The sequence below is a fragment of the Anabrus simplex genome, chromosome 12 (genome assembly GCF_040414725.1).
Source record: "Anabrus simplex isolate iqAnaSimp1 chromosome 12, ASM4041472v1, whole genome shotgun sequence".
NCBI lineage: Eukaryota > Metazoa > Arthropoda > Insecta > Orthoptera > Tettigoniidae > Anabrus > Anabrus simplex.
The window spans coordinates 24,407,266-24,432,720 of NC_090276.1; the positions used below are offsets into that span (position 1 = coordinate 24,407,266).

Consider the following 25,455-nt stretch of genomic DNA (forward strand, 5'->3'; position numbering starts at 1 on the left):
GCCTCGAAATTAAGCAGTGATTACTACCATTTGTAAGTGTATTTAATGTGCATAGATGTGAATTTCTATAATTATTAACCAAGTACCCATAATTAATGAAATAATACCAAACCAATTTAAAAAGTTGGCAAGAAGCAATGTAATATTGTAAGATAATAAAATTTACCTCCTTCTTCCTTGACTTTTTTTCTGACAAGAGGACACAATTGATAGAAAGCAGCTGTGTTTTTAAACAAGCTTGAATTAACATTCACATTTTCATTCTCAGAACTGTATATTTTCTCTAGTTCCCTTCTGATCTCCAGCTGTAGTTTCAATGTCTCCTCCCGAGCCTCCTAAACAATCAATATGAGCATAGCAACACTCAGTACCAGTTACAGCAAGTTTGATCAATACTACTGCATTATCACTTCTTTAGTTTCAGAGCAAATGAATATAATGAACAAAACATGTTTCCAATTGGTACACAAACAGAAATTTATTTCAGAGATTTTAAGAAGAGTTTTAAATGAGACCGAAAGACATTCAGAGTCATTTGTACATGTAGGGTTGTCATAATTCTTATCCACAAAACCAAGACAGAAGTACTGAAAGGGTTAAGTATCCCTCAAAATACACTCAACAATATCATAATAGTTATTATGAAGCATTCTGTACCACCAACTTTATACTTCATAATTATTAATCTAGTCCACTTTTTATGATAATCACCCCATAAAACTGTTGCATTTTACTTCCGTAAGGTATAAGTCCATATTTATGCATACGAAAAATTGATTTTTTTCCAAACTGTAACATTACGAGAAAGGCAGCAGAGGCAATAAGAAACTACTGTATAGTGTTATCAGAGGTAAAAGGAAGCCAATGAATACCATAATGGCACTTGAAGATGGAAATGGAAATCTGGTTAGGACAAAGTGACATGAGAGAAGTCCTGAAGAACCGTTTCGACCACCTACTGAACAGACCAGTTCAAGAACAAAATATAGAACCGGAAATCCAAGCCTACAATGAGGAACCACCCATAACCTGGACAGAAATTGAGACAGCCTTAAAATCTATGCCTAAAGGAAAATCTTCAGGTGCAGATGAAGTGAATGCGGGCATGATAGAGGCAGCAGGCATCCAGGGTATTTAATGGCTGTACAGAGTACTAAATACCATATGGACAGACAACAAAATACCTGCAGATTGGAGCAAGGGCATTATAATTCCCCTGTTTAAGAAAAGCAGCAGACGGAAACCCACCAACTAAAGAGGAATAATACTGCTGTCTCATGGGCTAAAAATTCTAGAGAAGATCACTGAAAGGAGATTAAGAACCTTCATTGAACCACAGTTAGAGGAGGAGCAATAGGGATTCAGAAGTAACTGATCAACAATGAATCTAATTTTTAGCACCTGCATGCTGATGGAAAAGTATTGGGAGAAAGGCAAGAACCTGGTCATTGTATTCCTGGATATAGAAAAGGCCTATGATAGTGTTATAAGAGATAAGATCTGGGAGTGCCTGAGGAAAAGAAATGTGTCTGAAGGACTGGTAAGGAAAATTCAGATGTTGTACAAAGACTGCACTAGCTGTGTACAAATTGGGGAAGGTCGATCATCATGGTTTGAGACCAAGAGTGGAGTTCAACAAGGAAGTGGACTGTTCCCACTACTCTTCATCATTGTTATGGACAATATAATGAAGAACGTCAAGGAAAAGTTAGGTGAACTGAATTCAGTGGCCTTTGCTGATGATATCATGATTTGGGGTAAAACAGAAGAGGAAGTACAGACCAGACTAGACTCAACGTATGGAAATCCCAGTTCCAGGAATTTAACCTCGACATCAGCGAGACCAAGACAGTGGTATGTGTATATATATATATATATCGTATGGTTGTACAAGTACACAAAAGTTTACAAATAATCAAATGGAAATATCCAAATTTGACAACCATTCCAGAGCACATGGTGTCACTTGGTGTAGTCTTCAGACCACCGTCAAATGCACGAAGTGGGCACTCTTCAACATGTGTTGTATGGTTTGATCCTCCACTCTGCAGTCACAGGCAGCAGATGTACGGAAACCCCATTTCTTTAAGGTGTGACCACACCTCCCTTGACCCATTCTAATGCGCTTCAGCTTCGACCAGGTTTGGCGTGGTAGTTGGAATCCCTCTACCTTCTTTGTAGGATCTTCAACCAGGTGAGCATTGTTGGGTGGATGTTCGTTCCAACGTTGTTGCCACTTGTAGGTCATGTTGAAAGAATTGATACCTTCTAAATCAACCCAGGGTGGCTTGCGTGATTTCAAACGTGTTGTTGGTGGATCTTGCAGGGCATCATACAACGGAGAGTTCTTATGAGAGGTGATCTTCTTGAGCAAGCTTACCTTAGCTGCTTTCCTCCTTAGATCTTGCGGAGCGATATTAGCTAGGACTGGTAGCCATTGTATGGGAGTAGATCTAATAGTACCAGTGATAACCCTCATGGTCTCATTGAGTTGCACATCAATCTTAGTGGTATGAGCATTTTTTTCCCATACAGGGGCACAATATTCACCAGCAGAATACACAAGAGCGAGTGCAGCAGAATGTAGAGTATTAGCGTCTGCACCCCAGCTGCTTCCGGCAATCTTTCGGAGTAGATTCACTCTTGAGCCAAATTTCCTCGATAACTTGATGCACTTTTGTTTGAATGCCAAGGACCTATCCAGAGTGATCCCAAGATATATTGGATTGTAGTTATGGGGTACTTCAATTCCGTCAAAGGTCACATGTAGCTTCCTTTGGGCTTCTTTATTATTTAAATGGAATGCAGTAACCTCAGTCTTGTTTGGGTTAGGTTGAAGTCTCTCCATTTGTGGAAGTAATCACTCAGTTTCACCAGATCACTAGTTAGAACATTCTCACAGTTCATGAAATCATTACTCTGGATAATTAATGCTAGGTCGTCTGCATACTGGATTTTCATGGAATTTGTGTGAGGAATGTCATGGATACACAGGTTAAACAAAATGGGGGCCAGAACTGATCCCTGAGGTCGGTCATTGTTTAGTATCCTCCACCTGCTAGCTTGCCTATTCAGGAACACCTTAAAGTGCTTGTCAGAAAGCATGTTGTTCATTAAAAGTGCCAACTTTTGACATGGGATGATTTCAATAAATTTGGACATCAAGCCCTCCATACAGTGTCGTAAGCTGCTGTAAGATCCACAAAAGCTGCAGCTGATTTGAGACCTTGTTGAAATCCAGCTTCTACTACAGTTGTCAATGTTAAGACCTGGTTGCAGCAACTGCGATGTTTCCTAAAGCCACCTTGTTCGATCGGGATGATTTGATCAATGGCCTCTTGAATGCAATTTAGAATAAGCCTTTCTAGTAGCTTATAGGTCATGCTGAGTAGTGATATTGGTCGATAATGAGAAGCATCAGTTCCGTCTTTTCCCGGTTTCAAGATGGCAATTATCTTAGCCTGTTTGAAAAGCTTCGGTAATTTTCCAGTTTTCAGAATTTCATTGAAAAATCCAACAAGCCACATCTTTGTTTACAGTCCGATGGCTTTAAGAAACTCTGGATATATGCCATCAAAGCCAGCGGCTTTGTTTACTTTTAGCATATTCAAGGCTTTATCAAGTTCCTCAATGCAGAAGTCACGTGAGTAGACTGGATGTGGTTTTAGATGGGACCTCTTTATGTACAGTTCATACTTCACAGTTCGTGTCTGTTCTTTGTCTATTTTTGAAATATTCATCACCGGGTGAGTTGGCCGTGCGGTTAGGGGCGCGCAGCTGTGAATTCGCATCCGGGAGAGAGTGGGTTCGAATCCCACTGTCGGCAGCCCTGAAGATGGTTTTCCGTGGTTTCCCATTTTCACACCAGGCAAATGCTGGGGCTGTACCTTAATTAAGGCCATGGCCGCTTCCTTCCCATTCCTAGGCCTTTCCTGTGCCAATGTCGCCATAAGACCTGTCTGTGTCGGTGCGATGTAAAACAAATAGAAAAAAAAAAAAATTCATCAGTCTGGATGCAACAGCATTAGCATTCACATGTGTGACTGTACTTGACAACCTGGGATCTGTACCAAGTTTTCTAATGAGGTTCCAGGCTTTCCGACTAGAATGTGTGAAGTTGAGTCCTGCCATTGTTTTATGCCATTTTTCTCTTCTGTTCTTATTCAGAGCTGTCATGTCGTGGTGAGATTCTTGATATCTGGCATATAACTCATTGCATTCTTGGGACCATCCGGGGATGTACTCCTTCCGAAAACCACATGGGATACATTTCCTGGCATTTGCTTTAATTGCACCCACAAATCATTCATAATTGGATGGTAATGGAGGAATCCATTGAATGGTATTATCTAGACCTTTCTGAAATAGTTTCCAGTTTGCAAGTTGAAAATTCCATCGAGGTTGAGGTACGGAGGTGACTAATGGAATTTCAGTACCAAAATGAATTATGACTGGCCTATGCTGGCTGTGTGGGAAAGACTTGATGGCTTTTCATTGTGTCATTTCATTATTTCCAGATCTAGATGTGATGCACAAATCAGGAGAATAATCCTTTAACCATCTGCCAGATCGGAATGTTCCAGGATCTTGAGCATTATACATAAGCAGAAGATTGTGCATGTCCATCCATTCATTTAGAGTAGCTCCATTTTGGTCTTCTTTCTGGTATCCCCAGACATGACTTGAAATCACCAACATACACAACTGGATGACTGAAGAATCTTACAGGTGGATTTGGCCAACTAACTTGCAGTGGTTTGTAAATATTTGCAACCGTGGTGCCGGCAACTTCTACACCCCAAAGAAAAATATCCAAACGCTGAAAGGCATAACAGTCTTTAATGATAATGTATGTATGTATTCTATCCTGGTAAGTTACTTTGTAGTCAGTAAGATGGGACCTGACATATGTTGCAATGCCATACTGTTCATCATTTATGGACCCAACCAGAACATATCCATAAATTCTTCCTCTTCTGTAAAGATCTGCATCATTTTTGGTGTGAGTCTCCTGTATTGCTATAACATCTATTTCATTCTGCAGCATCAGACGTGAAAGGTATTGACTTTTAACAGAGGAAATCGATTCAATGTTCAAGTGACATATTCATAAGCTGGTGATGGAAGTCAACAGAGAAGGGCATCCAGCAAGTGTTAATTTTTTTTTTACTTTACGTCGCACTGACACAGATAGGTCTTATGGCGATGAAGGGACAGAGTACCCTGATGGAGAGGCCATGTTTCAACAGGACAATGCACCATGTCATCGCTCTGTGGTGGCACGCAGGTGGTTGGAGGAGCACTCCAGTGAAGTTACGATCATGGGTTGGCCCTACAGATTCCCCAGTCTTATTCCAGTCGAGCATTTATGGGATGCTGTCGATGCTGGTGTACTCTCCATGACCCCCCTGCACCAACAACACAAGACCAATTGTAGGTAGCAATGCAAGATGGCATAAAGAAATGTTCTCGAACTTATAACGTACTTACCTCATCAAGAATGAAGAGACTGTCTTGATCAGAATAAAACTGTTTATTAATTGGTGAATATGGATGTCGGGAGTAATGCGATTACCCCAATGGTTACCTGGTGATTGGACCAGTTTCCAGCTTTGGCCTCCTCGTGAGCGCGAAGCAAGTTTTCCACGTCTTTGATTTTTGACCGGCCTAGGGAGCAGACACGATCGTTGTCTATCCTGTCATGGGGATACCAGCCTTTGGGGTTAGCACTATTTCTGTTTTTGGACTTTATGTAAATTTTACTTAGTGCGCCGGAGTTTGGCCTCGGTGTCCATATTCACCAATTTATTTATTGAAATGACTTTGTTTTCAAAGTAGTCATTGACATCCTATTTTTGGAGGCAATTCTCTTTTCGTTTGTTCAAGAATATTGTAATTAAAATGTAAATTTAGCACTCCCTTTTCTTGGTTTCAGTCTTTGTAATTAACATATAAATTTAATTTCCTCTCGTAGGTCTGTATCGCTTAATGTATGCTAATTTACCCTCTGCTCCATACTAGAAGTATTTTTGGTATGGGGGCAGGCTAACTTAACCCCTGCATCGAGTTTTATCTTTTTTTCTTAACTCAAAATGTACAATGCGAACTTGTAAACCATATAATGTTCTTTCTATTTTACTTACCTCACTGTAATTTGAAACTGCCATGGTCTGTAACTGTTTTTATATTTTTCTTAAAAGTCAATGGTATGAACCTCGTGTTTCCTAACAAATTCATTTCTTTAATTTTCATTTACTGTTTAACTTGTTTGTTTTGTTGTTTCATTGTGTAACTTTTCTTCTGTTTGTTAATTCATTAAATTTAGAGTTTGAGGTGATTATCGTGTACCTCTCTTTTAACACAACAAGATACGTTCACATGGACCTCATAGGGTTTCCACGCCACATCCACTTCCTTTCCATAGTTGTCATGTTGGTTAACCTGATAATTTTTTAAAAACGCAGGTTCTTGTGATGAACCTTGTGTGTGTTTTATTTTATTTGAAGGTGTTTAATATTCACTAATTTTTAAGGTTTACTATTATTATTCTTGTTTATCACGTGTTGTGTGACCGGCATAGGTTACAACCTTGTTGACAAGCAGGATCCATAGCTTCATGGGGCATATGCCACACTCTCACACGCCTATCAGCTCAATACAACTTGAACCGGAATTCATCGGACCATACCACATGCCGCCACCGTTCCATGGTCCATTGCTAACATTTGCAGGCCCATGCACATCGTCAAGCTCTGTGTCGAGGTGTCAGCAAAGGGACACAAGTTGGTCGTCAACTGGTGAAGCCTATGGGGTACAGTTGCCTCCTTACATTCCTGGTAGAAATGGGTTCCTGACTCCCAACATTCAACTGGGCGGTCTAACTCACAGTAGCCCATAGAGTGCCCAGTACGCTTCTGCGGAGGCGACGTGATGTCTGTTTGTTAAACACCTGTGGTCTTCCCGCACAGCGGTTTATATGGGTGGTAACATTCTCTCTGTGATATAGAAGATCCACCCTCGACACTGTTGACCTCAGAAACCTGAACTCGCATGTAATCTCCATAATTTTATGACCCATGCTCCGAGCGCCGATGATCATCCCACGTTCAAAGTTGGTTAACTCATGACGTGTTGCCATCTTCATGACACTGGTGTTGGTGACAGAGTGCTCAGGGGTCTTACATGCACATTTTCTATTGGAATACCCCTTCCCGTGATTTTTGGCCACTCAGTGTATATATAAAACAAAAAATGGCAGGTTATCAACAAAAAATATAATGTAATTACAATTGTAAAACAACTCTTTCACAGTAAATAGATCAGTTTACTGGTATTTACAACAATCAAGGTTTCTTATTATACCAATACATTTTTTACAATAAATCAAAACCTTTCACTATTGAAAAGGTGCATTCTGTCACCAAGCCTGTCCAGTGCACATGGCAAATTTATAATAAGACAAGCTTTGGAGAACTTTGAAGGGGGCGTGTTTATATGAGATCAGAAGTTAACTAATTTAAGATATGCTGATCATATAACTCTGCTGGCCAAGAATTCTGCTGAACTTCAGGATACGCTCCAGCTAATCACTACTGAAAGTGGTAATTTTGGACTGGAGATAAACATGAAGAGAAGAAAACAAAACAAAGTTAATGATTGTCGACAGAGCTAATACACTCCAATTTCAACATTTGTCACTACAAATTGAAGTTATTAAGCAATTCATCTACCTTGAATCATAAATATCTAGGTAGGGTAGCTATTAGGCAGAGATAAAGCAGTATATAGCAACTGCCCAACATGCAGTGGTCAGCCTTGTGGAGATATGGTCTGATAAACAGGTAAACAAAACATACAGAGAAACAACTTATGAAATGCTGGTGTTCAGCATTTTTCTGTATGGTGTTGAATCATACACAGATATACTGTACATCAGATGGATGCCTTTGAAATGCGGTGCTGGCAGCGAATGCTCTGTATTCCATGGGCAACCAGAAGAACTAACATCTCCATTTTAAACGAACTAGATATTCAGCAGAGGCTGTCCACAATTTGCCGACGTCGCATTTTATAATACTTCGGGTATTTTACGATGGAATCTGAAAATGATGGGACTTTAAATTATTTAGATTTAACAATTACTAGAAATTCTGGTCATTTCGATTTTCAAATTTTTAGAAAAACTACTCAGACAGATACTATTATTAGAAACGACTCCATCATCCAGGTCAACATAAAAAAGGGCAACATTTTACAGTATAATTAATAGAGCTATGAACATACCTATGTCTAAAAAGAATTATAATAGAGAGATAAATATAGTCGATCAAACTGCTCGTAGCAACGGATATTCCAAAAGATTTATTAATAGAATGAAAATAAAGTGAAAAATGAACCAAAAACAACTTTAATTAAAGAGCGAAAGGAGAGAAAGAAATCTGCGGTTCTAACTTTCAAAATAAGCACTCTTATCAACAGGCTAAAATTTTCAGGAAAAAGAACATCAATGTCGCTTTCAAAACGGATAATAATACTAATAAGATAATTTTCAATGAAGATAAGATAGAGAATAAATATATATTTAATAAATCAGGTATTTACAAATTAACATGCCAAACATGTAAACAACGATACATAGGACAGTCTGGAAGAAGTTTGGCTTTAAGGTACAAAGAACATGTTAATGCAGTCAAACATAAAAGATATTCGAGAATGGGAGTACATATGGTTGAAAAGAATCTTAAATTTACAGAATTTCTAATGATATGAAATTATTTGGCCAAAAAGGGAAAATTAATGACTGTTTTGGAAAGTTTATAAATTTTCCTTACACAAAAAAATAATTTTGAATCAAGTTTAAATGAGAGAAGTGCAGAAGATAATCCACGGTACAGACTAGCATATGATCATTTAAGGAACAAAAAGAAGAAAAACTTGAAGATCTTAAATTTAAATAAGTATTCTCATACAGTTCAACAAAATTTTATGTATTGACCATTTTTATAATATTTCATAAGTTTTCTTTATTCACTGATATGGTGTATTAGGACACAATACTTCTTTGAATTGTAAAAACAAAAGATTGTGTTATATTATTTTATTCTTTGAACTGGCCATTGATGAAGGGAATGGTTGACTTTCCGTAACATGTATGGTTAAATAAATAGTTTTCTTTCATTAATAAGTGTATTGACAAGGCAGATTCAAATATAACTATTTTAAATAGTTCTGTAATACATACTTCAGGTATGTGATTTGCTGTGATAGAACTAGTCTTGAGAAACTACAGTAGTTGTCCAAGAAAAGGTTGATGGAAAGCGAACTGTAAGTAGAACAGTAATTACTGTACATGGTTGGACCAGATTAAATGCTTTAGCAGAATACCTCTACAGACCTCTATCAGAGAAGCGGAAGTTTGGCTGAATTGGAGAGGAATAATCAGGAGATTAAACTAAGTCACAGGATCATAATTCCTCAGCTATGAGGATAACGAGTCAGAAGAAGATACTGCACTTCATGTAAATTTATAAAATTCAGTAAAATATACATGTGATATGTTGTTCTGTATGTGAAGAATAGCCATAACACTCGTTTACAGTACTGGGTGATGAAGAGCTAACAGCATTAATTAAGCAATGCGGTCCTTTATATCTCTCCAACCTCCATATTGAATCAAAAAGTAGAAACTGTGAATGAACAATAATAATTTTTGTATCACTTATGGTGATATTTTGGAAACAAAGCAATATTTTGACATAACATACTGCATACTCATATTAATTAAACTTACAATAAACTTATCTGCATAACTGGCATTTTGCTTTGAACTCTGTTCTTCCTTTCTTTATTCACAAAAATTATTGCATGTAATCTTTAAATTCTTATCTTCCATTTCAAAGCCATCATCTGTCTTTAATTAATTCTTATAAAAATCATAATATAATTGTCATAATAAATAGTAATACAATTCTGTATTTCAATTTAATTCAATATTGTGTAATAATACACAACTAGTAGGATTCTTTTTACTGAAATGCTCGGACAATTTTTCTGATCCTTGAATCCAAGACAGTCTGGTTTTCTGGGATGTATGGCAAACCTATGTGCATGTAATGTGCCATATATTTATACGTATGGTACATAAGAAATCATCATTATCCAGACTACAAAATAGTTGGTGGTACTTTTTCCATTCATTTGTTTCCTCAGGTGTCGCAACAGAGAAGTGTTTCCTGAAACCTACTGTAGCATCCACGTCAATGTGCCAGCTCCAGACTTCTGGTTACATGGCTGTAAATTGTTCTGGAAAAGATAATTTCACGTCACTGCAAAAACTCATGATTAAATATCACTCCTTAAAGGAGATGGTTTAAAAATCCTGCACGCTCATTGATTGTTTATTTTTGCTGATCTGGTTGCTTTTGCCACGTGATTGCGTGCTCCTACCCGGGGACGTGGCTTAGTGTGGCATCACTTTCTCCTTGGTTCTGGTGTAGACTGGATGTGGGTCCAGAATTGCTCGCCCTACCGAGAGCCTTCCTGTTTCATCTTCAGGTCAGCTTCCTTCTTTAACGTAACTATGTAACTTTGATTTTATTCTTAAAAGGTGCAGGATTTGTCTACTGTTCTCCTTAATGTTTAGAGTTAACATTTTTTACAGAAATGTGGTACTTACTGGCTGATTTCACACATTTCTTCAACTTTGTAAGGCAAGCCCATTTTAAACATGGTTAAAATTCTTCTTCTTTTGTTTCACCTGCTTTGGGGTGCGTTGAATCAATCATTTCTCTGTGTGTTGTTCTGTTCTTAGTGCCCAGTATTTCTTCATTCTTTCTGATTTTCGTTTTCTCTCATCTTCTGAGATAATAGGTTTAGCTTTTAATGTAGATTTGTCTTCAAACTTTATATTTTTGTCTGTAGTTATTACTTTAGCTGTCTGATTGAATAGTGAATTTTCTGTAATTTTTAATTCTACTAGGTCTTTTCCAGTTTCTTTACACCAGTTAGGTTTTGTTTTATGGTAATGGAATAAGTCGAAGATTTGTTTGGTTAATCTATTACAGTTCATTCTGAGAAGATGATTGTAAAAATTTATCCTTCTTTTTGCATAGTATCTGAGAGTTTTTCAATTTTCTTGTAGTGCATTTCATTCTTGATGTATATTTCCTTATTATCCTCAAATTTTGGTCCTATGAACATTCTTCATACCAAGCTCGATAGCTGCAGTCGCTTAAGTGCGGCCAGTATCCAGTATTCGGTAGATAGTAGGTTCGAACCCCACTGTCGACAGCCCTGAAAATGGTTTTCCGTGGTTTCCCATTTTCACACCAAGCAAATGCTGGGGCTGTACCTTAATTAAGGCCATGGCCGCTTCCTTCCCATTCCTAGACCTTTCCTGTCCCATCGTCGCCATAAGACCTATCTGTGTTGGTGCAACGTAAAGCAACTAGCAAAAAAAAAAAAACTCGTCATATGGTCAAAAGGCAGAAGGAATGATCAATCATAGAATGAGGAGAACTGACTGACTGTTGTTGCAGTACTTGGCATGTAAGACTATACACTAAAAAGCAAATATCGCCACCCTGTTCCTTTTTTATAATGGCTCATGACTGCTGCCAACTTGACTACTTACACACTGAAATCACGAGACATAAATATAAAAAAACTAACCTCAATGTAAGTATCAATAATGGGGGTTCCCTTTCCAAAGGCATTCCCATCATGCATACTGTTACTTCACATTCATTCGGTGGGACAGATTGCTCTGTCCGTCATTAGAACTACGGCCGTGAGCCGCAGAGCTCCCTCTGCTGTTCAGAGTTTTCCCTCTTCTGCTTGGCCATTGACAATTTTTCTCTATTTAGAATGGATGATGAGCGGTTGACTAAGAAAATTTTTGCCGTACTCGATAGTAGACCTAACACATGTGATAAGTGGTTCAGGGAGGTCAATAAAGATCTGAAAAAATTGGACTAAATCACAAAGACATTGTTAACAGAAACAAGTAATAACTTTAAGGGCTTTCTTGAAGAAGAGCAGCAGAACAGTGGGTGTACAGCACAAAGTAGACAGGCAGCCAGAGAGAGAATGCAACGATACTGAGCAGCAAAGAAAGCTTCTAAAAAAGTGTAAATGTTGCTTATTGTGGTCTCTATTGGCCATAAACATCTAAAAAATAATTTTCAAATGAAGGTTCCCTTACCCAAGTAAATGATCAATCAGGATATTCATAATTAAGTCAGTTTTCAAGCTCATTGAGGAATTAAGGAAATAAACGCTCTCTCTCACCCTCACTCAATTTAATGTGATATGCTTCTGCCTTTATTTTCCAGGTCTTTTGATTTGACTCCCCTAGGCGACCTGCACGTCGTGATGAGGATGAAATGATGATGAAGACAATACATACACCCAGCCCCCGTGCCAGCGAAATTAACCAATTAAGGTTAAAATTCCCGACCCTGCCGAGAATCGAACCCAGGACCCCTATTTTGATATATGCATTATTATAACTGTTTTCTTCAGTGTTTGCATTGTGTAAATAATTCATCTCCCTTCTTGAAATTTACTATTATTTGTTAGACTGAAGTGAAACCACGCTGTAATAATATACACAAGCAAATATATTTCACGTACATATGCTGTAAGTCAATAAGAATACACAAAGGATAAGTCTACAAACCGAACCAAAGTCGTGAAAATTTCCTTCCATTTCAATTGAACTGAACTTTATAGAGAAGGCAACATTGCTTTCTATTTCTGGAGGAGATCTTACAGATTTTTCTTGCTTCTTATATAAACTAATTGAATTCTATACATATGAAATGGATGAAATAAGACCATATTAATAAAATGTTGCATTTGTCTTTTTTTTTTTTTTTTTTTTTTTGCTTTACGTCACACTGACACAGATAGGTCTTATGGCGACGATGGGATAGGAGAGGCCAAGGAAGTGGAAGGAAGCGGCCGTGGCCTTAATTCAGGTACAGTCCCAGCATTTGCCTGGTGTGAAAATGGGAAACCACGGAAAACCATCTTCAGGGCTGCCGGCAGTGGGGCTCAAACCCACAATCTCCCGATTACTGCATTTGTCATTTAACAACAACTACATTATTAAATGGATTATTCAATCATGCCACTATTTTACTTACCTATGTATCACCCAAGATTTACAGTCCTACTCCTGAAAATGTAACACTAGTGATTTTCACAATACGGCAGTGGCAGTACGTATCAGTACGTATAATCTCAAAAGTCATGAAAAAATTATGACTTAACAATGCCAACCTCCAAGATTAACTGTAACTGTAAGATGGCATATTGGCAAGTAGGATCCCTAAACTGTATGGTTAGTGACACTGAATCAAACCCAACAGTTAGAAAATAACTCTAAATCACTACCTTCGGTATTAACAGGGGAGAAGAAGTCAGGTTGTACCCTTAGTGTATAAGCTTACATAGCAGGGACTATAGTGGAGATGTGCTCTGTCTCTTCTACTGCCACTCATCTCTGCTAGGTGGGAATACTGCTGCAATTACAAAAACTAACCCATTGACAATGGGTACAAAAAAAAACTAGAATAAAGAGTTTTATGGTGGAATGAAATCAAATTTTTAAAAGTTCACATCTTGTGGGGGGAAAAAATTGAAGTCAATTTATGTATTCTTACTTACCTTTTCTCTCGTTTCAGTGACTCTCAATAAGGCATCAAGTTTGTTCATCTTGGCAAAGGCACTCTGCAAAGTTCCATCATTGCTATTATTATTCCACTTTGTGCTATCTACTGGCTCAGTATGTAAAGCATTAAGTTCTTGAGCAATTTCATCGAGTGTTCTTTTATCAGAAAGATCTCCAACTGACGATTCTTCAGGCGAATAGGCTTTATCATCATAAATATAAGTTTTGAGCTTCTTTATCTTATTCATGACTTTCTGGTAAGATTTATCAGCATCTTCTATAGAGCCTATAAGATCTTGCTTAATATTTGATCTCCTCTTGACAAGGCCTGAATAAACAGAATTTCAATCATATATAGAAAGGTAGGAAAATGAATAGGATAAACACAATGGCACGTGAATGTGGTGAGAGGGAGCAACACAAAAGACAAGGATAAACAAGAAAACAGAAAAAAAAAAGACAAGGACCAGGATTATCACATACCTGAAATCAAAATACGGGACAGATGTGCGATCGAGGAAATCAATGGGCTTGTATTCTACAAATTGTAAAATTTGTTTCAAAATGATATGCTTATTATTATGTTGACATCATAGTGCAGTTTATTAATGCATGCCTTAACATTTATACACAGACTGAAGCTTACAGTACCGAGCAAGTTTATCGAACAGTTTGGGTCATGTAGCTATGAGCTTGTATTTGGGAGACGATGGGTTCAAACCCCACTGTTGGCAGTCCTAAAGATGAAGGTGATTTCCCATTTTACACCAGGCAAATGCTGGGGCTGTAGGCTGCCTTAAGACCACAATGAATTCCAATCCTAGCCCTTTTCTATCCCATCGTCACTGTAAGACCTGCCTCTGTTGGTGCAATTATAAGAAGTAAATTGACAAGAGGGTCCAATACAATATATATTCAATACTATTTACTTCTTATAATTGTAAAACAATTCTTTCAACAAGTTCTTTCAATTTCAATATATTTTAATTTCTCTGAAGTGGTTAACAGTTTTTTGTCATTATTGGCAATTTCATAAAAATCTCTGCATGACATGAAGAAAAATTTACAGAAATAAACAGCTTAGACCTAATCAAGTCAACAGAACATAATATTTCTCACAGCTGACAATTTTACACGAACATGTGGTGGACTCAGACTACCTCAGGTAGCTGCCCACTATTACGCATCTTATTCTCCAGGATGGACAACCCGAGAACTGCAAACAATGAAAAAACAGTTTTAAAAATCTACAAACCATACCAGATGAAGAAACCAAGGAATGAAGAAATCTATCCTCTTTGAAAGAAAGAAGAAAAGTTCTTGGTACTTCTCAGAGGTAGAAACACTGGCATATTTATCTCAAGGTTCAAAATATGGGACAATTGCGTCCCAGATAGGAAATGTCCAGGATGCGGGACATTTAGCACAAATATGGTAGTGCCCCGTAAAATCCAGGACATCTGACAACCCTGACAAGGACAATCTCCACATTTTCATACTCTGCCGCCTTCAAATAGACAGACTCTCCCCTCATAAATCCCAATTTTCCCATATGCATTTCTTCTCAGTCCCTGATGTGCTTGTTTATAAATTCGTACGTTTTTATATTTGTTGCTTGTTTGTTCCTTTGACATTATTTACTAGGACGTTTCGGTAAGTTATTTATTTATCTGTGGGAAAGTATACAGTTCACATACCTTGGGTGCACCATAACAGACAGATGCCATACTGAGATTTCCTGATCATCTTTCGAAAAGATGAAGTCATTCTTTTGTGATGATAATCTAAATTTCAAACTCAGGCAAAAGCCGTTGAAATTATATCTGGTCAACACTGCTTTATGGTGTAGAGACCTGGACTTCAAAGCTTCCTTCATGAGCAGATTAGAGGCCCTTGAAATGTGGTTTCATAGGAGAATGCTCAGAATACCGTGAACAGGTTTTGTAACCAGTAATGAAGTGTTAAGGAGAACTAGAATTGAGTGTGAGCTGGCAAACATCATCAAAGCCAGGGAAAAAAAGCTTATTATTATGCCATGTTCTATGAGGTAGAAACTAGGGCTTCTACACCTCATATTACAAGTGAGGAGCTGGTAGACCACGGATGTCATGGCTCCAAAACATCAAAGACTGGGCTTGCATCAACAACACCAAACAACTCTTCAAGTTAGCTAAAGAAAGGGGCGCTTTCTTCAGGGTCCTGGGGGACCAGATATGTAAGAAGAAGATTTATTTATATTTATTATCAACTAGGGACCGCAATAAGTTTAATATATTCCGGCATTAACTCAGTTTTCAATTAATAATAATAATAATAATAATAATAATAATAATCGTATGGCCTCAGCTTCCGTGTGCAGACATTTCAATTTGACGCCATCTGGCTGTCTGCTCGTCAATTTCGACGTTCCGTTTTACTCTAGGCCCCCACTAGATGGCAGACTGAGTAAACCGAAACTCTCTTGGGCATCTATGGCTGAGATTTAATTAATTTTGTCGGGTAAACACCAAATGTGTCACCAGAGATCTTTTACATGCCGACATCGTACGACATGGAGTGTCAAATGGACTTTTTTCCGCCCTTCAAAAATCCGACTACCTCTGCCGGGTTTGAACCCGCTATCTTGGGATCCGGAGGCCGACACTCTACCGCTGATCCACAGAGGCAGCTAGTTTTCAATTGATCCAGTAGTTTTCATTAGCTCTCTGTAATTAAGGGTTATAAATTTCATGTAAGATCAAATGTAACACCTGTGGAAAAACCTACATCGGGCAAACCGGTAGAAACTTCAATATCAGATACCACGAGCACACTAATGCAATAAAATACAACAAGTTTTCAGCCATCGGCCAACACATGCAAGATTATAACCATAATTTCACCAATATCGAACAAGACATGGACATCCTCGTATTAGCAAACAAGGGCCCTTTACTCAACATAATGGAAAATTACCACATACACCTAGACCAATACTTTAACGCCAGTCACAATCTCAATGAAATCTCAGAAAAACCCAACATACTCTTCGATCTATTTATCACTTTCCTCAGAAACAATAATGCAGTAAACTCAATCCTAAATTTAATCAAAGGTACTTTTCCGAGACAATTACCCTTTCTCCCGCACCCTTCAACCCCACCTTAAGCCCTCTTCCCCTCCTAAACCACCTCCACTCTTCCTAAGCCATATATTTTATGTGTGTCATTTCACATTGCATTCTTCATTATAAGGACTTACTGTTTTCCATGATTATATAATTTTTACAACACTAAGCCCCCTTTTATACTTATGTATATTCCTTGTATATTTATTAGCTATTACTCACCTGTCCCATACTAACATCTCTTTTCATTTACCACATTCACTTGTTATTCCATAATAATCTTACTGTTAAATTAACATGTTCTTAGGATTTCGTCAAGAGTGATCTTTGCTTTGATGTGGCTGATGATGACCCCTAGATGGGTCGAAACTAGTTCCATGTAATTTTAAAATATTGTGAATATATTTTGTATTGAATAGGTGGAAACCTTTATTGTGTTATTACTCATTGTTAGCTCTCTGTGTCGAGCACGGTGTTCATCCGACCACTTTGCACCAATTGTCCACTTCACCTCCTGGAAAGTCCCAAAAGTCACAACGTAATTTTCTAAAAATGTCTCGTTTATGCGCTGCATCTGGTTGTAGACCCACTTCTTCAAGGTCTTTCTTCACATTAACGTACCAGGGAATTGTTGTTTTTGGTTTTTATTATTATTTATTTATTTTACATTTTACGGCCTACATCCAATTAACTACCTTCTTAATATTAACTATCCATCTATATCAAGGCCTCTCAAACGCCCAAAATCTCACGCGTGCAAACCGAGGCGCAGAGAATCTGTGCACTGTGCATCGGTCCGATTCGTTTCAACTCGGCTTGACTCGAATGGTGTAGTGTGCTGAGAGCGACAAAGCGTTCGGTGATAGACGGCTTGTTTATCAGTGAAATAAATAAGCGCAAGACAACAACATAATGATGGAGCAATCTGTTTCAAAGAAAGCAAAGACTTCTGAAAATTCATTTCAATCGAACTGGGAACTTTCGTCATTTTTCTTAGTCGTGACGATAAAGCCAAATGCTTAATCGGAGGGACAATAATTATGTTATCATGAAACAGATCTATTTTTCAATACAAAGGCTTTGCTTGAATTCTACAAGAATATGTCGAAGAAAGATTTTCCTAAGCTGAATTGAGAAGCAGCTAAGATTACTTCTATGTTTCGTTCCACATACATATGTGAAAGTTTTTTTCTGTTTTGACTTATACGAAAACTAGATTGCGTGCGAATATTTCTGATTGTGGTTTAAAGAACGCTCTCAGAACTGATGTCAGCCGATCCTTAGTTCCAGACATTACCGGTATAATTGTAAAGAAATAGGAAAAGAACAAACCAAACTGCAAGAGGAGTTTTTAACACCGGTAACAATGTTCCATACAACAGAGTGTCTCCACTCACTGCACATAAACATTTCGCAGGAGGGGAGAATCAGCGGGGAACGTGAAGTAGGCGGAGGCAGGCCGAACGGGTGAGACAGATGTAGAGAAAAAGGAGCGGGGGTTTGCACTCTGGTACACCTAGTGAAGTTGTGTCCTGCACTTTGCATCGTGCAGTGCACTGGCGCATGCACCCTGAGAGGCCCTGATCTATATCTAAGAAACCAAACCAAACCCCCATGGCACTACAGCCCTTGAAGGGCCTTGGCCTACCAAGCGACCGCTGCTCAGCCCGAAGGCATACAGATTACGAGGTGTTGTGTGGTCAGCACGACGAATCCCCTCGGCTGTTATTCTTGGCTTTCTAGACCAGGGCCACTATCTCACTGTCAGATAGCTCCTCAATTCTAATCACGTAGGCTGAGTGGACCTCGAACCAGCCCTCAGGTCCAGGTAAAAATCTCTGAGCAGGCTGGGAATCGAACCCGCGTCCTCCGGGTAAGAGGCAAGCACGCTACCCCTACACCACAGGGCCGGCATAAAATCAATGAAATAAAAAATTAACAATGCAATGTTTTTTTGTTTTTTTTTTTTTTTTTTTTGGTTATGGAATGAGATGTTGGCAAAGGACCATATTTTACGCAGGGTGGTTGGAAACAACGTAAACAGGGTATATTAATGTTGCAGAGTTGGTCACATTAGTAAATAATTTGATATCGCGCACCGTTGTCATTTTATGAGCTGCTGAAGTTAAACTTTATAGGGTCTACCTATTCAATACAATACAGACAAAAAATGAAATTTCTTACATTAACTGCTGAAGTTAGCCAGTCTGATCACTTCGTGAGCTGATTAAAATGGGCTTTGTGAGGCGGTGTTGCTAAACCTGCATGTGGCTTAAGACCAGCTTGAGAGTACCAGTCGAAGAATAAAACTTCGCCAGGGGATGGAGTTTGAAAACAGACCTCCGAGCTGACAGTATCGCGCCATAGCAAGTACGCTACGGTGACACTGTGTGAAACTCACAGTGTGTTTGTGTTAGATGCTGGTGCTGATTTCGTGGCAATACCACGTAGTTTCATCATTGTCATTGTAATATAAAAGTTTTGCTCTAAAATGGCTATTGCATGTGAAATACGTACAAAACAAAGAGCTGTAACTGAATTTCTTTTTGTTGAGCAGGAGACCATTGCTAACATTCACAGGCACTTAAAAATGTCTATGGAGATTGGGCAGTCATTGGGTATGCAGAGTATCAGCGGCACGAGGTAAAGCGAAACTGTCAGATCTTCAACTTTTGGGACAGCCGCATGCAGTTGACACCGGCAACTGTTATGTGCTTGCAGACAGGATTATTCGGGGCAATAGACAAATAACAATCAAAGAAGTGGCAATTCAACTTGACATTTCTGTGAGAAGTGCCAACACAATTATCCACCGTTCAGGCTATTCAAAGGTTTGTTCGAAGTTGGTCCCTAGGTGTCTGATTACAATAAGGAACAACAGAGGATCATTTGTGCAGAGCTGCTTGAACATAACGAGACTGATGATGATTTCTTATCCAAAATTCAAAATGATCAAATTCACCATTTTGAGCCTGAGACCAAACAACATTCCTTTGAGTGAATCAAGGAATTGAATTATACCCTCCTTGTCAATTCCAATTGAATTCCTCAGTTCACTGGTAAGGGGTCAATACAGACCAATATACTACACAAATATGATCAAATTTATAGTCCATGGAGTGGTGTCACATAAATTATCCTCTGAAGAAAACGTTGAAGTTAGGACTCTCACTTGGCAAGTTTATAGCCTCAATCTTTTGGATTTCTGATTGACACACTGCCTGCTGATCACACAATAACCTCAAAAGCTTACATCAACAATCTGATGACAATAAGGAGCAACAGAGTTTCATTTGTGCAGAGTGAGGGGTGACTCTACAAGTCACTGGATTCACTTTCACAAGGCACATTGAAGGTTGAACAGTGGCTGCAATGAAGGCTGCAATGGAGATTCGCAATCTCAAACCCCTTTCACTAAGAACAGCAATGTCATTATTCAAGCTGAAAGTTGCACCGGTAGCATCGTAAGCAATTGAGATAACATGGCTGTACCTTTTATACAGAAATCTGAAAACTTTGGACAGAACTAAAGGGAGAGCACTCTGCATCTCAAAGTTTTCACCAAATTGACTTGTATACCAGCTAGCAGGAGCATCTCTCTTTGACAACTTATAATCTGACACCAACCCCAGCTATCAAAAGGTTTCTGGATGAACGACTCCAGAAAACTGCAGAAATAGACCCAGGATTTTTTAATACTCCCACCATGAACAATGATGAATGGAAATCAGCCAATTTTCAGCTACGTCACCTCTATACGAGAGGAGCAATTAATGGCTTTCAACACTGTATTTATAATAAGAAAGGTTTTCACCAGGTATCTAGCGAATGTGTTAGTGACATATGCGGCTCACATTGTTCACTATACCACCTATATGACTGCACAAAAAGAACACTTCCTCTTTCTCATTATGCAAAAGATAAAACCTTGTTTTGAGAGTGTATTTTAAAAAATTGTATGTACACATACATGTACACATTGTGTTTAATATTATTTGAAAAAACTGAAGAGACAATTTCTACATGTTCGTCCCAATAAAGATGTCAACATTCTAATTCAACATGACAACACATAAGCGTAAGCACCCATGAAGCAATCGGAAAACTTCAGTAGACTGTTCTTCCTCATCCACCCTACTGCCCAGTTCTTGCACTATCTGAATCAGTATCATTAAAATCAAATGAGATTGAATCCCATAAGTTAAAATTCCAAAATACAAAAACAAATACACATATAGACACATTTAAAAAAGTCCTAACATTTAACACTTGAAGTAAAGGTCTTGTGAATTTGAGTTCCAAAATGAAACTATAGTTGGTCACAGAATTGATATTCGAAGATAATTCAGTGTAGTTGCATTCAAAATCGACACTTAATCAAATGAAAGCGACATAAAATGTCATTGTCTAATAATCCTGCAAGAGAACCATTATAAAAGTATGACTATCAATTTTAAAAATGAAATTATCACAATATTGATACAGGTAAAAATCTATTAATTGTTGAGGTACATGCTGACTATATAAAAGGTTCAATCTTTTTTAAGTTAATGAAGTATAGCCCGATGTTTTGAAAAGCAAGTCGTATCCATCCATAAGGATGTTAATGGGGAATATCCTTCAAGGTTGCTATGGGAACACCTAACACGCTACTTTGGACATATAATGCACCGAGGTGGTAGTCTACAAAAGCTGATTGTTGAGGGCAAAGTCCAGGGAACCAGACTACGAGGACGAATACCAACGCGATGGATTGACATGGTGAACACCTCCCTACAGTGTTCTCTCCGAGTAACCACATTAAAAGCTTTAGATAGGGAAGAATGGCGGAGTATGGTTCATCGGCTAGAGGGCTGAATATTATGATAGTCACGACGCCTCAGTCATGAGGCAAAACGAAGAAGAAGAAGAAGAACACAGCTGTCAGTGTCGACAGTAGCTTTGAACTTGAACTTCATTTTAACATTTGATTTTAATGACACTGTGTCCTGTGAATAGCTGAGGATGGCTGCAATGAACAGCCTAAAGATCTTACATGATTTTAACATTTGCAATTGATGAAATTAAATTTTGGTTTCCTTCTAGGAAACTTATTTTTGATATATATATAGGCCAAAGGCAGGCATATGCTTCCCCTAGTGCACCGTCACTGGATTGTCCTACATAAGAGGCTTGCAGTGGTGACTCAATGGCGCAGTAGCCGCCAGCGTCCTGGAAAGGTGGAGCAATCCAACTGATGAGCCCCACTGCTAGCGGAATGCTGATAATTTCATGATTGAAAAAACCTAAAGAGCTTAAATGATCTAACACATTGTTCCATTTACAAAACTTGAAAGCAATGATAAAAATCTTTGCACATATTTCCGAGAGCAAGTCATCAGAGACTGATCTTGCAGCGCAGGCTCTGCGTCCCTCTCCCCTCGATCAATCTAGCACGGCTTGTTGCTGAATGTCCGATAGGTGCAGGGACCGGGGGGTGATAGGTGTGCTAGGCTTCACTCCGTCAGATCACAACTACTAACAACCATGCTCTCCTCATTGTATACACTTCCTCACCTAATACTTCTGACTTAATTATATAGATAACAGTGTGCTGGTATTTCACTCCTGTTTACTTCTGCATCCTTGTAGGAATACACTGCAGGGCTGCTGTTATAGGAATAATATAGTTTTCTTTTTAAAGGTAGATCTGCTAAAATGAAATGCAATCTTTCAGATTTAGTGTTCTCTTTTGTTCATTATTAAATTATTATAGTCTATAGAATATACTGTATTTTTGTTGTGAAGTCGAGCAGCCACTGAACTGAAAGACACACTTCATCTAGCCTCACAGTCAGAAGATTATGGGAGGCTGTGCTGCATTTAGCATATACAACAACTTTACTGAAAAATAAGGATAAAATCTTTAACTGCGTAGCTATGAACAGTGATGAAGGTAAAAAAAAGAGCAAAAGGGCCAGACAATCCTGATATTGCAAGCAAGTTATGGCTGGATTGATTTTTATACCTATTTTAAACAGAACTTTTAAAATACTGAAACTTGTCTAATTCAAAATCTTGAATAATACAATTTGTTTTATCGGTCCCTTTACCTTTGAATCACTCATGACTGTACTACACAACACATTAAAGGTGGAAGACCCATTCGGAGATGATTAGTGTGCGTTTCAGCATGATAATACTACTTGCATAGAACAGGATTTGTTCATGAGTAGATTATGGATAACAAGGTTTAGAAAATGGGCTAGCCATTCAACAGCCCTCATCTCAATCGTATCAAACACCTCTGGAATGAACTAGAATTATGACTTTGCTCCAGACTTTGCATTCATCTGTAATTCGGCTTCTCGCTGTTTTGGTTTCCCGAATAAATAAATAAATTAATTAAATAAATAACTAGCTACTTGTAATGGACAGTCTGAGATGGAGTCTCAAGATTTCTCAAGACTTGCGCAGGCACACTTTTTCGCAAGAAATATTGAGAGATCTCTAGAGCATAGAGCATAGTGTGGCAAGCAGCGTGCCGCAGGCCTACAGGTAGATTCACAATTAAGTATTTATTTATTTTCCACCTAGTCGATACAATGATTGCTTAAGGCAATTTTTAATGGTCAAAAGTGGTACATGTTTCGTATATTATCAACATCTTCAGCCACATAACACTGTTTAGATGAAAAATATATAAAATTGACAAAGAAATGCTTTAGAGGAAGTGTCCTTAAAATTAACATAAGATTGACAAGATTAAAACAAACAAATAACTCAAGAGAAAATATATAAATTATTTCTACAATAGAAAGCAGTCGTCAAGGAAACACTTGTACAATATTCCATAGAGAAATTGTCCTAATATTCTTTTCTTAATAATTCATGAAAAAAGATCAATTTATAAATTAAAAATTATACAATTTATAAGTAATTATCGAAATGAAGAAATCCTGATATCACAGTGCAGCTCTTATTATTAATGTAGATGAAAATATAACTAATTCCTAGTTGTCAAATCTTATTAAGCCTGCTTTCCTTTGGAACAGTAACTCCTGTCATTCTTTCACAGTTTTGCGCCGGGTGTAATAATGATGATGCGTTCTTCCTTGCTGTTGCACCTGAGGAGGTGGAGGAGCGGGGGATATAGGTGTGTCAAGAACTTCCTTGCTGTCACCTATAGCTTCAACTGAGGAGGAATAAGTTGTAGGGCTATCTGTAGGTGGAGAAATTCCAATTCTTTTTTCTTGATCCTTCTCAAGCATTTTCAAATATACTAGAATTTGATAATATAATGGATTCTTATATTCTACAGCCTCATTAAGGTTATCATTTTTCTTTACAAGTTGGTCTAGATGAATGTACAGGTCTTCATATGTGTTCATTAAGCTGCCCTTTTTTAACTTTTTTATGATGGTCAGGTCTTGTTCTATGTTGGTAAATTTATGACCTGTGGCAGTCATGTGTGATCCCATTGCTGAGAATCTTCTATGTTTTTCAGCATTCACATGTTCGGCCCCTAATGGTACGAAATGTTATGACAAATTAAAAGTCCAAAATTCTCCACTGACCAGAATTCAAAGCGTGAGGATGAAGAATGAAAGGATGGATGGATATTAATTTAAAGCGATTAGTGGAACTGACCCACAGTGCCTCACATGCACAGAAGCTGGCACAAAACAATAGTATTACTGACCATGGGACTGCTTCTATAGCACGATGCTGAATCGATTATGCTTGTAGTCGAAATGGGTCCAAAATCCAGATCATCAGCCCCTCATACTGGTACTTATCGCTAGGAAAGTAGAACCATGCTATTTGTCATTTGGCGGTACTAATCAAAAGTAGCATATACTCGCGGTATTCCATACGCTATAGTACTATTCGCAGGTAATGTAATGTGCACATGTAACACAGACCTATGGTGTTTTGCACATTGCGACACTATTTACAGGCAATGCAGACCTATGGCATTCCTCACGTAAGCGGACTAACCACAGGGAGCCCGAACTATCCCATGGTATTCTCACATAGTGGGAACTAAGCATAGGCAAGGCAGAACCACGGTGTTGCTCATATAGGGGTATGAATCACAGGTACTGTAAGACCCTCATCCTGATTTACACACTGTCGCTATGAATCACAAACCTAGTGCGTACCTAACATAGTGGTACTACGTGCAAGTAAATGCGACCCATGGTGTTCCCTGTATGATGGTACTAATTACAAGTAGGTTTATGGTTCTAATTTGATCATCCCTTGGTTGCCCCTTTTAGTTACCTCTTATGACAAGCAGGGGATACTGTGGGTGTATTCTACATGGGCGTCCCCCACCTGCAGGGGGTCCTTATGATGTTCTAGAGTATTTGCATCATAGTACTTCGGTATATGACGGTGCACTGTGTAATTGTGTCTGATTGTAAAAGACAACTTTAAGATTATGTCCGAAATGCAACCTAAGTCGTGGATGTAAGTTATTCTGAAGAGATGCCACATAGTAGTGTTGTTTATTCAAAAGAAGTTAAATACGTCAGCAGAAATACTTCTGGGATAACCAGGACTTAAAAGCACATATCGCTGAAGGGAAATCATTACAGAGAACACCTCCAGCCCGGTCTGCATTACAAGAATCTACCCTGTCTATAACAATTGCAAGGTATCCAGGTAGGTGTATATCCTATCTACAGTT

General features: G+C 38.3%; 2 protein-coding genes across 2 annotated transcripts in view; both read right to left on the bottom strand.

Moving 5' to 3' along the window:
* The window catches only part of LOC136884111 (fibrous sheath-interacting protein 1), a 60,786-nt gene extending 46,863 nt beyond the window's left edge, over positions 1-13,923 (bottom strand). Inside the window, exons 1-2 of the mRNA XM_067156150.2 lie at positions 13,672-13,923; positions 167-335 (exon numbers count right to left, since the gene is read on the bottom strand). Of these exons, the coding sequence (XP_067012251.2) occupies positions 167-335; positions 13,672-13,923 (421 nt within the window). The remainder of the gene's footprint in view (positions 1-166; positions 336-13,671) is intronic.
* A 335-nt stretch (positions 13,924-14,258) lies between these two features.
* Positions 14,259-25,455, bottom strand: part of LOC136884253 (uncharacterized) — a 38,573-nt gene continuing 27,376 nt past the window's right edge. Inside the window, exon 4 of the mRNA XM_068229860.1 lies at positions 14,259-14,891. Coding sequence (XP_068085961.1) covers positions 14,827-14,891 — 65 coding nt within the window. The 3' untranslated portion in view covers positions 14,259-14,826. The remainder of the gene's footprint in view (positions 14,892-25,455) is intronic.